General features: G+C 37.5%; 1 protein-coding gene across 2 annotated transcripts in view; it reads left to right on the top strand.

The window, feature by feature from the left end:
* The window catches only part of MAP3K3 (mitogen-activated protein kinase kinase kinase 3), a 47,749-nt gene that overhangs the window by 13,178 nt on the left and 21,743 nt on the right, over window positions 1-12,828 (top strand). For both annotated transcript variants that reach the window (XR_015796133.1, XM_007424438.4), the window contains exons 2-4: window positions 7,162-7,283; window positions 9,767-9,856; window positions 11,808-11,848. Coding sequence is in view for 1 of the 2 variants with exons in the window: in XM_007424438.4 (XP_007424500.1) it covers window positions 7,162-7,283; window positions 9,767-9,856; window positions 11,808-11,848 (253 nt within the window). In the remaining variant the exon portion in view is untranslated. The remainder of the gene's footprint in view (window positions 1-7,161; window positions 7,284-9,766; window positions 9,857-11,807; window positions 11,849-12,828) is intronic.

Here is a 12,828-nt window from a genome sequence, read left to right as displayed (position 1 = left end):
GAGATCAGGGCCAAATTATTGATGGTGTGTGAACCAGTATGAGGGCTCAGACCTCAAACAATTTAACTGTCTTCTTGCAGATGTGTTTCGAACTGTTAGCAACCAGGTTGATATTTTTGCTCTGCTATCATTTAAACTTAGAAAGAAATACAGTACTTAAGTTCATAAGGCTTTGGCTTTATCTTGTTTTGACCTACTTATATCTAATATTCTTTTCATTATTTCATTTTACAGTCTTACTATCCTACAAGTTATTTTATTGTGCTTTATGGTATGTTACAGTATATATTATGACCTGTGATTACGACAATAAACTTACTTACTAGTCCAGTTCTCTATGTTTCCAGTTTCAAATTTTTGATGAAAACAGTTATTGTTCCACTATGTGAAGAGGAGAAGCCTATATAACTATAATCTGAGATTGAGCCTTATGAATAAAATGGGAGCAATCTAAGTAAATATGTATTGAATTGTTCATGAACAATTCAGTCTTTTACAATTCTAATGATAAAAATGTGTTAAATTACAATAATTTCCCAGGTGCATTTAAATAAATCTAGATTTTATTTCTAAGAATAAATGAATTTGTTCATTTTTTTTCTTGTACTAATATATTGGCTTCATACTTTCTCTTCATCCAGTTCTACAAGTAGCATTTGTTAAATCTAGTTAACACTTTTATAAAACAAATAATATCTCTTGCCGCCAAGAGTCACTTGTTGAAATGGGCAGCTATAGAAATCAAATAAATAAATAAATAAATAAATAAATAAATAAATAAATAAATAACTGGTTTGTAAATGTTAACCAGAATAATAACTTGATACTATACAATAACTTTCTCGTAAGTACTAATTCCTTTTTCCTCAATGATATAAAATGGAGTGTGGCTTTTAAAACATGAAAAGCATTTCCTGGACAACAACATTCCAGCAGAAAGCAGAAATATTTCCCTAGATCTACTGAACACTTTACAAAAAAGCTGCCTCTCTGCATTGTTCAGTGGTTGCCAAGCCTTAATTTGTAGTCATTTCTTCATTAACTTTCCAAAGTCATAAAGATTTACTCTAGAAGCTGAATTAGATCATGATATTTCATGAGTCATATTCAATATATCTTCCAATTGACCTGCATAAGGAAATATTTTTTCAAAGGTATATTTTATTATGCAAATGTTAATTTCAGTTTTATATGAATCAGAAGTCAGCCAGAGCAGCTTTTCAACTAGCATCAACATCAGCACTTTCTAAAAGCATGAAATTGCATTTATATTCATAGTTGTTTAATACAATGCCAGTTAGAAAATATTTTCCTACAATTATCGTCATATCCCCTTAAAAAATATTTCATATTGCCTTGTGTTCCCTGTTTCTCACAATACGTTTTTAAAAGGTTCCGCTTCACAAATTCAAAGTCCACAGTCAAAAGATACATGATAAGTAAACTTTCCATTTAAATTAACCAAATATTAGTTAGTTACAACTCTTTTACATTTTTCAATAGGCTATATATGCCAGTTTCTCTGGATTTAGAGAAAATATTTGATCTTAACTTTCACTTTTTGCACTTGATAAATGAACTTTGCATATATCTAATATCCCATCCATTCATTCATTCATTCATTCATTCATTCATTCATTCATTCATTCATTCATTCAATTTATATGGCTGCCCACCTCAAAATCATGATTCTAAGTGGTTAACAACAAAGCTCTTGGGTTTTTTAGACTTCTTGGTGATGTTTGATACCATCTATCATGGTATCTTTCCCAGACAAGGATTAGATGTCAAGGACACTGTTTAATTAACTCCTACCTGGACAGGCAGTTCCAGTCAGTGATCCTGGGAGAGATGTGCTTGTGTCCATGGGAGTTCCAGTGTAGGGTCCTGCAAGGCTTTCCCCCATGTTGTTCAACATCTACATGAAACCACTGGGAACAGTGTTCTGTCTGTTTGGGATGAGGTATTGCCAATAGGCTGATGATGTTCAAATATACATCACTCTGGACCAAGCGAGTAGTGCCATGGAAGTCTCTCTTTTTTGCCTTTATTTAAATAAACAAAACAAAAAAGAAAAATAAAACTGGTGAAAGAAAAAAAGCAATAAAGAACAACAATTACATGTGTAAATGTTTCTCATAATTATGTATATAAAATTTTACACATTTCAATAAAGGAGGACCACATTTCTTTGCAATTGTCAACATATAATCTACATCTATAACTTGTTCATAAATTGCAGGCAATATAATGTCTTCTACCCAATCTTTACTTATCTTCCCAATGTTGAACTAATCTCTTAGTAATAAGGGCACAGTGATGTCCAGCTGTCAACTTCCATGTAATAGGTATATAGTTAAAAAGAATATGGAGATCCAAAAATATTAAATTGTCTCAGAATTAAATATATTTACTTCTTTCAGAACATAACTTTAAGACATCAAAAATACATTATATATAATGATTTTAATTATATTTCTAACAGCACAATGATTTACTCATTCTTTTCCTATAAAAATGTAATGGGGATCAACAAGTTCAAAATATTGGAAATGGAAACCTTGAACTGGTGTCTGGAGGTTGTAAGGATCTGGATTCGATAATACAAGCTCAGATTTAGTTCTGCCAAGACAGAACTGCTAGTGGTCAGTAAATATCTGGGCATTCTAATAGCACCAACCCCAGTAGTTACTTTGGATGGGGTTGTGCTCCCTCCACCTCACAAACCTGGTGATTTGGAACTTGTGACTTCTGTTTAAACAGTAGGTGGAAGTTGTGGTTAGTTGAGCCTTTGTACAGCTTTGGTTGATGCACCAGTTGAAGCTTGCCTGGCCAGGACACCCTCAGTTCTTGAACTCATGGTTTGATCACCACTCAGTTGGAAATGGACCTGGAAGCTGCTTTTGCAAAATGCTGCATTGGTTGCTGGTGGCTTTTGGGCCCGATTCATAGAGCTAGTCATTACCTTTAAAGCCCTAAATGGTGTAGCACCAAGATACTTCAGGCAGTGTCTTGCAAGAATTGAGCCTGCATGTCATTAAAAGAGATCTGATGAAAGTTTCTCCTCATGAGGTTCATGAAATGGGGGTAAGATGGCAGAATTTCTCCTTAATAGCCCCACCTTATGAAACATTCTCTAGACAAGTTATTTCAGTGTGCCTTTGGCCTCAGCTGACTGATCATAGGCACCTATTATGGATTTTATCCTTTTTTTCTCTTTTTTTAATACTGATTTGAATATAGCTATTTTAAAATTTTCCTTTCTGTTTGATGTGGTATATCATCCAGACTCTTTTGGGATTGGGGCAGATTGTAAGTATTATAAATTAAAATAAATAAATTTGACATTCTTGTAAGCAAGAAATGACTTGCTTTCTCTGTTCCTAAATTTGTGTGGGTGGAAGCAGGCATTGTTAACTAACTTATGGCTTAATTTGTCATTGAACTGAAGGGTGTGTGCAGCTTCCACCTCTGGTTTGGTGGCTACCCAACATAGCCAGAGGTTGTGGTCTGTTTATTTAGATCTGTGTGCTGTGATTAGGTGACAGAAGTAGTACGTATCATCAGTTTACATAAGAGCATTAAAACCTAAATGAAATAGCAGTGGGTGTTTCCTTGTTGCTAGTTGTGAGTGGACATTTTCCACCCTAAGATAGTAGCTTTTTTTAGCATGATTTTTTTTATCTTACAATATTGGATTCTTCCCATAGAATCTCTCTTAACTTTCTGGATACACAAGTGCCCCTTTCTAAGGCCCTTGTAGATTGTTTGAATATACACTAACTGGCTGTGTTGATAAATAAAAGCAGACAACAAGCTCTGAAGCGTAAGTGATTGAGGTAGCAATACTATACCATGGTAAAATTATTCATTTTATGTACAACTTAAATGTATTTTTTAAAAATCAGCTTATGTATTATTTTGTTATGTAACGTATGTGTGGAAACAAATGTCAAAGAAAGTAGCAGTACAAATAAACATACATAGTTAAGTATCCTTACAATAATTTTTATTACAAAACATAAAATAACACTCCAAATACATTTTAAATATAATTTTATTAAACATTGAAAACATTGCAATTAATATTCTTTTAAAACCATTGGCCTAAGGGGGTTGGGCCCAGAGAAGGGGGTTCTGCCTTTGGAAATGTCCCTACCCAGCTTTCAGATTCTCCACCAGCTGAGAGCCCAAGGGAGGAGAGGAGGGCTGGCTGTTGTCATCCGTGAGTCGTTACAGGCTTTCAGGGGTTCCACTCTGCAAATAACCATCTATGAAGTGCTCTAGTTGAATTTAGGCTTAAGGGAACAGTTGGGAGTGCTGCTGGTGTACTGCCCTCCCTGCTGCTCAGCAGCATCCGTGCCTGAGCTGCTGGATTCCATTGCTGGGTTGGCAGTAGAGTCCCCAAGGCTGTTGGTGCCTGCGGATTTCAACTTGCCATGTGGTGAGGTTGAAGCTGGGGTGGCTCAGGAGCTCATGGCCTCCATGGCAACCATGACCTGTCTCAAGTCATCAACAGCCCAACACTTACCAGAGGCCACACATTAGATTGCTTTTTGCTTCAGGGCAGTTGAGATGTGATCTGGCAATGGAGGACATTAACATCAGTCTCTTGCCATGGACAGATCATTGCCTGGCTGCCTTTCGACTCACTTGGGTCACCCCTCCCTGCAGAGAGACAGGGCCCATTCAACCGTCCCACCCCTGTCAATTGACGGGCCCAGTGAGGTTCCAAGAGAGAGCTTGGGGTTTTTCCTTAGGATCTGGTTGGTGATTTGGCCAAGTCCCTAGGTGCTGCCTGGAATGGGTGGATGGCTGGGGCCTTGAATTGTATCACTCCTGTGAGCCTTGTTCCTGTGCGCCAATTCCGGAGTGCACCTTGGTTTACTGAGGGGCTCTGGGAAATAAAGAAGAGATGCCTGGAACACTGCTGGAGGAAGACTCAAAGTGAGTCTCACTAAACGTAAGTAAAAGCCAATACAGGAAATCCTCACTTAACAACAGTAATTGGGACCAGAATTTCCATTGTCAAGCAATGCGGTCATAAAGCATGTTGTCATGTGATCACACTGCTTGACAATGGAAATTCCAGCATTTCTGGTTGCTGTTAAGTGAATCACCACAGGTCGTTAAGCGAGGACATCACATAGTTGCCATTTGTGACCTCCTGCCAGCTTCCCCATTGACTTTCCTTGTAGGAAGCTGGCAAAGAAGGTTGGAAATGGAGACCACGGGATGCTGCAACATCATAATTGCAAGCCAGGTGCCCAGATCACGATCACATGATCACAGGGACACTGTGACCAATGTAAGTATGAGGATTGGTCGTAATTACCACTTGTTCAGCACCCTTGTAAGTTCAAAATGAACAAGTGGTCATTAAGCGAAGACACCTGTATTAGGGATTACCTTGTGGCAATAAGAGTGGCAAAACATCAATATTTCTCTGCCCTTATTGTATCTGCTGATAGCCATCCAGTGGTTCTGTTTAGGGTAGCCCAGTCCCTATTAGTAGGGAGGGCCCCTTGGAACTTCTCTTGGGACCCTGTGAGGATTATTCAGGCTATCTGTCAGATAAAATTGCTCAGATTTGGTCTGAGGTGGACTGGGCAGAGCAGGTTGAGGTGCCTGGGGGATGGTCTGGAGGAGTGATCTGGCATGAGTCTGAGCTTGAGATTCTCAAGGAAATGGACAGGGTTCTCTGTACTGTCAGCTCAGCTACCTGTTTACTGGATCTGTCCGTATTATAAAAGCGGCCAGGGAAGTGACCTATGATTGGGTCCAGGCAGTGGTGTCAACCTCTCGGAAGGGGAGGATGGCACCTCCTGCTTTGAAAGAGGTGGTGTTGCACCGCTTCCTGAAGAAGCTGTTCTTGGACCCAACTTCCCACCAGTCTCCATCCTTCCCTTTTTGGGGAAGGTTGTTGAGACAGTGGTTGGTCTGCAGCTGAGGAGAACCCTTTATCTAGACACATTAGTCGATGTGGGTATTTGAGCCATCCACATCTGGAGATATTCCATCTTTGACATTGGATGGGGTAGGACTTTCCCCTTCAAGGTTAGTACACAGTTTGGTGGTTTTCCTGGACTCACAGCTCCTGCTTGAAGAGCTACTCTGCTGTTGTTTAGAAGACCTGTGACCTTCACTCAGGCTTTTGGCAAGCGATACAAGTTTAATGTTGTTGTTGTTATTATTTTGCAAAGTTGTAGTTCTACTAAATGGCAATATAATTATGTCACCATTGTATAAAATATTATATACTTTAAAAAAAGAAACCTAACCTATTATATAAAATAGCTATTTAGTGAGTGGAGAAAAAACCCTATACAAAAAGTACCCAGGGAAGAAAAAAAGGAAAACAAAAACTCTATAAAATTAAAAAAAAAAACACATAAAAAACAAAAACTAAACTACACACAACTCAGAGACAAAAAATGTGTACCTAAATTATATCTAATTCTAAATATATATTTTTAAAAAATTAAGAAAATATTTCAGGCTATTAAAATTGCATAAGCAGTGAATTAAACCTCGGTCATATAGAATCATATTGATTCTCTTTTCCTTCTTAATTCTTTTTCAGTACAAAGCTAATTCAAAGGCTGAGAGATGACTAATTTAAGCCTACTTTTAGTATTCTTCTATGAGTACATAGTAATGTTTTTCTTATCGCTCCAAGTTGTGAAGTTCTTCACAGATTGTAAGATTCCAAATTTTTGGATGTTGTATTAATATTAGAAAGCATATGTGCTGGGCCTTTGCTTCCATACCAGACCTAGATAAAATCTTCTCCAGGAGATTTTAAAGGACAGATCTTAATAGCACTGAAAAGGAAGAAGCAGTATAATTTAGTAATAGCTAGACACAATGCGAGCAGTAGAAGGGAGAGAAGTTAAAAATGGTCTTAGCTAATCTGGGGAGAGATTGGGTCACTGTAGCTCATTGGACATGTAGATATTAGAAATGTCCTTTAAGAGGGTTTTTGTTAAAATAATATTGTTTATGTTGCTTGTCAGCTGTTTTGGGAGGAATGTTATACTCTAAAGTCAGAGTATATATAATTGTAATAAATAATATGCAAAACAAAGGGAGGAAGGGGGAGCAATCTTTTCCCTCCAAAAATTGGCCACTCATTGGAAATACTTGCTTTTTTTGTTTCAGATGAACAGGAGGCTTTGAATTCTATCATGAAGGACTTGGTTGCCCTCCAAATGAGCCGACGTCCCAGATTGTCTGGTTTTGATAGCATGAAGAACAAAGATTCTCCACATTCCAATAGACAGGTAATACCCTCCTGATAACTGTAACCTTGTTTATCCTACATATGTTTGGCTGGTAGAAACATTGCTCAGGAGCTATCTCCATTCATATTACCTTTCTGCAGTTAGACTCAAGAGTTCTTAGCAATCTCAGCAACATATTTTACTCTCCCTTGGATGCTTTGGAGAACCCAAAGATTCTATCAGTACTTCCTTCCAAATGGAGGGCATTATCAAAGGTAATTCAAGAGAGAGAGATAATACTACTCTCATGTATTATGATCAAGTAATAGCTATGCCATTTCTGTTCAAGGTTATAACAGCAATTATGTTGTCCTAGCCTCCTACATTCTATAAATCTCAAGAAATTGGGAAGAGTAGATGAGTTCATAGTGGACTTATTCAAAAATTTCTGTAATTCTAGAGCAAGGATGAGCAACATTTGATAGCCAGAAGCCACACTTAATACTTAAGAAGTATGATTGAAGGCTTCAGTGGACAAGTGACTGTGTCAAGGGGTGAGGTCTTATCACATGACCCTGCTGGATTGTTTGTGGCATTTCCACCCTTCATCACAACATTGAATTCATTAGACATTGACAATACAGTTTTTTGTTGGTTTCAGTCTTATATTTCCCATCACACATTTCCAGTTAGGTAGAAGGGTTTTTGCTCTCAGACTTTATATTTATCGGTGGCTGTTTCTCAGGATATTGGGAGCCTGTTTGGTCTAATGGTTAAGATGCTGGAGTAGGCGTGAGGAAGCCCACATTCTACTTCTACCTTAGCCATCTGTGTGACTTTGGCCCAGTCACTCTTTGTCAGCTCTAAGAAGGAGGCAATGGCAATCTGCTTCCAAAACCAAGCTTACTGGTTTTAATCCTGATTATCCTCCTCTTCGCCTCTTGCTTCATTTACTTTCAGGTCTATAAGCTGTAGATGTAGTACAAGATTTGGAAGTTCTTATTGATAAGAAACTTTATTTAAAGCCTGTCATTGACAAAATTACAATAACATGTTAATTTCATCTTTTGACTATACAGAGAATCTGTTCATTTCTTACTATTCAAATAGCTAAGCAGTTAGTTCATGCATTGATGGCATCTCACCTGGACTGCAGTATTGCAGTAATTTGTTGGTTTCTGTCCTCTGATTCAGATCTAGAATAGCATAGTCTGCGTTGTCATTGACCTTTCCTGATTCATCCCTATGTCTTCTTTTCATCAATCTTGGCTTGGTTTCTGGTCAGCAATACCAGTTTAAATTACTTGTGCTGACTTTCTGGGCCATGCATATAGAAACACCACTTGAATAACTTGATTACAACTGATATAGTAAGTAAGTAAATAAGTTTATTGTTATAACCACAGGTCATAACATGTATACAATTGATATTCCTGTGCACTCAGCTCATTCATGCAACTAGGTTGCTTATTTTACCCTTGCATCAGAATGGTCATCTCTGTTTCAGATCTTTTTCCCATCTAGTTTTTACTCTTTGGGATTGACTGTCTCTTAAACTACAATTGGAGTCAGATCTCCTGAGGTTTAAAAAGGCCCTTTAAAAACTTCTTTTTGAGGACCTTTATTTAGGTGAAAAAATGTTATTTGCAGTGACAGTATTTTGATATTGATTTAGATTTTGGTAGTGCTGCAATTAAAATGTTTTAAATTGATTATTATATTTGTAATACTATATACTGTTGTATATAGTATTACATCGTATAGTATTACACTGCAGTATTTATAATACTATATACTATACTGCCTCCTATTTTCCCCTCAGCAACAACCCTGTGAGGTGGGTTGGGCTGAGAGAGAGTAACAGGCCCATAGTCACCCAACTGCTTTCATGCCTAAGGGGAGCCTACAACTTGCAGTCTCCCAGTTTCTAGCCCAACACCTTAACCAGACTATATCAGACTATTTCCACTATGTTGATTGCATTTACCTAATTTAATTTAATTGGGTTTAAACTAAATCACGTTCTGTTTTTATTGTGCCCTCAATCCCCAGTGCCCTACTCAAAGATGAAATGTGGCTCCTGCCTTGAGAAAAGTTATATACCTTACTGTAACTATTCACAGATTAGCTCTTCTTTGACTGCTGAGCCCTTTGCCTCAAGATCTAGTCAAAGAGACAAGCAGTTAAGAGAAAATGCCAACCACTTCTTGTACATGGATTGTTTTTTGTTTGGAGACAACTCAGCTTGTCTATTCTGAAACTGAGCTTCTGCTCAAGTTTTTCTGTCATGATGGGACAGTATTCCAGATATTGATTGCTCCATTCTGTCCACAAATACCTCCACAGAAATGTCCATACCCTCCATCCCGCTCTCTCTCTCCTTACTCAGATACTTCCTACCAATATACCTTTATGTCTTTTCATAAACATACCCATCCATTCTACACCCTCACACTTCTGATCCACATATCATACAACTTTGTTTTTTTCTCTTTTAAATAGATAATTGAGATATTTTTCCCCTCTCTCTCTCTGTCTTTAAGAAAAAACACAGTGCTAGCAACCCAGCTCTCCTAAGCAACCTTATGATAACAAAACAAAGTACCCATGCAGTAGAGGAAAAAAAGGCACAGGTAAATAAATTTGTTTTCTCTTCTAGTGCTGATAGTTAAATATTTATTCAAAGTCAGCTAAAAAGTCAATGCAATAGTTTACTGCTCAGTCACTGGTGTAGCAGTTACAGTATGCAAGTAGCTTTAATTTGAAAGAACTAAAATGAACAGCATTTTTCTGGATTTCTCCAAATAGAAAAGTATACCTCAGGTTCAGACCTTGTGTTATATCCAGGAGCAAATATATGAGATACTTCAAAAGAAAATTCAGTGCTCTGTCTTAATAGAACTAATTATTAAAAGAAAAATGCAGGGTTTTATTCATTCATTCAATTTATGTGGCTGCCCGTCTCACTGTAGTGACTGGGCAGCTAACATAATTAAAAACGTAATATTATAACATCAAACATTAATGACAGCCAAGGCACAAAACCAATTTACTACATATTATGCAACAACAGGCTCCAACTAACAATCTGACTCTGATCCTTGGGAACACATCCAATGGCTTCGGGGTTTTCTGAAAAGCCAGTAGGGTCAGAACCAACCTAATCTTGGGGGGAACAGTGTTTCAAACAGCAGGCCTGCTTCCTGAGTCTCGCAAGGTGACATTCTTTAATTGACAAGACCCATAGCATGCCTCTCCTCCTGGATCTACAGGATGGGTAGAAATCATTGGTGATCCCACACATAACCTGGTCTCAGGCCATGAAGGGCTTTATAAGTGACAGCCAGCTCCTTGAATTGCATCTAGAAGCACATTGGAAGCCAATGCAGCTCATGGAGCAAAAGTGTAATATGACTGCACCAAAGTGTACTTATAATTGCCAGCACTGCCACATTCTGAATCAGCTACAGCTTCTGGATGCTCTTCAAGAACTGCCCCATGCACATTGCAGTAAACTACTTGGATTTTACAAGGAATGTAAAGCTAGGGGAGCATTTTTGGAGACAATTGTTGATAGTAGTGGTGTCTTTTGCTCATCTGGCCAAGAAGGTATCAAACACTTTTCAGAGCTGTGGATTAGGTTGATGATAGTTAATCGAATCATAAATCAAAGAGCAGGTGGCAGCTGCGGCCAGGAGGGCCTTTGCAGAGGTTCATCTTGTGTGCCAGTTATGCCCTTTCCTTGATTAGAGGCCCTTCAGACAGTTACTCATGCCCTAGTCACCTCATGACTGGATTATTGCAGTGTGCTCTACATGGGGCTGCTCATCCATCTAGAAGCTGCTGCTGGTTCAAATGCAGTGGTGCAAGCAATAACGGATGCTTTTTGGTATGCCCATATGCCACTGCTGCTACGCAACCTGCGTTGGTTGCCAGTTGACTTCCAAGTGCAATTCAGAGTGCTGGTTATTAGCTATAAAGCCCTGCATGACTTAGGCCCTGAATATTTGAGGGTCTGTTTGTCTCCAATTGTCTCTGCCCATCTGGTACATTTTGGAAGAGCGGGTCTGCTTGACATCCCCTCTATTAAACATTGTCATCTTGGGGGCCCAAGGAAGTATGCCTTCTCTATCTTGGCCCCTGCCCTCTGAAACAGACACACACATGCACACAAACATCCCTGAGTTACAGACAGCATCCTCTCTTCTGGGGTTCTGGAAAGCTCTTAAAACCTGGCTTTGGTCCCAGACCTGGGGTTAATGTATTTTTGGGGCCCTGTTGTGGTTTCTTGTTGCTGTAAAAATTGTTTTAGCCTGGGCTGTCTGTATGATTTTAGGTTTTAATTGCTTTTATTAGTTTTTGGTTCTATATGCCCAGAGTTGGGCGACTAACAAATTTAAATAATAAAATAAATAAAGAATAAAGAATAATATCTTTCGACAGAGACGGGAGAGATGAGGTCTACAGTCAGTTGCCTTTAAATAAACATGTATTCTTGGAAATCCTCTTTGATAATTTTATTATAAAGTGAGCAAACATTATCAAAACGTTCTACAGATAATATGAATAATTTTTCTTTGGCAGAGTGACATCAGGATAAAGTTTGAACATAATGGGGAAAGGCGGTAAGTCTTTGGCTTTTTCTTTTTACATACCTTCTTACTGCATTTCAGATATACTTCTGTTACATTGTTTAAGCTGAATCTGATCTTTAATGAAATTCTTGTTTTTACTTTTACGATTAAAGAATTAAAAATTACATAAATAACTGAATCCAAGGTGGAGTCCCCTAAATTTCTGAAGTGATTCTGTAAAGAAACCAAGTAGAATGTGAGCTTGCTTGCTTGCTTTTTGGTTAAACTTCAAAAACACTACAATTAATATTTCTAAAAAAAAAACTTGGTAGTATTATATATACCTAAATGGAAATATGGGTATATTGCTATTATATTAACTATATAATTTTAAAAAAGAAACACAACCTGTTATACAAAAAAAGTTATATGGTGAGGGAAAAAAGTAGCCAAAATATAGTAAACTATGAAAGAAGATCTAGGAAATGGGAAAAAGGGGAAAAACCTAAAAGCAACTAAGAAAACTCTCTCACTAAAATTATATTTATATATGTATAAAAGCCCATTTAAAGAAATATCTAAATATGTCACACTATTAAAATTATTTAACTTTCTTCCATTTTTCTAACATTCTTTGTTAAAACAATGAAAAACTTAGTTCATATGGAATAGTATTGTTTGATCTCACCTCTCATTTGGTACAAAGCTGATTAAAAGGTTGAGCATTGACAAATGTTGTTACATTTAGACTCTGGGAAATAAACATTTTTCCATTATCTCATGGATCTTGAGATTTCTATTGTGATAACTCAGTGGTAGCTCATGGTAGTAAGAAATAATTTGTTTATGTTCTTTCAAGCCGCCTTCCACCTTTTTTCTGAAATTTCACATGGAGAGAAAATATTAGTGATAGGACATGTAATTCCAAGACTCCCTAGTTTCCTTTTAAATGACTTGATGAGTATGAGTCGTTTACTGCTTCTGAAAGGAATTGCTATCATTTAAATAACCAGTTGCTAGTTATCTTTGCT

The sequence above is a fragment of the Python bivittatus genome, unplaced genomic scaffold (genome assembly GCF_059951505.1).
Source record: "Python bivittatus isolate LINGU-HERP-01145 unplaced genomic scaffold, Pbiv_v1 ctg000000_np1212, whole genome shotgun sequence".
NCBI lineage: Eukaryota > Metazoa > Chordata > Lepidosauria > Squamata > Pythonidae > Python > Python bivittatus.
This window is presented reverse-complemented; position numbering and strand designations above follow the sequence as displayed.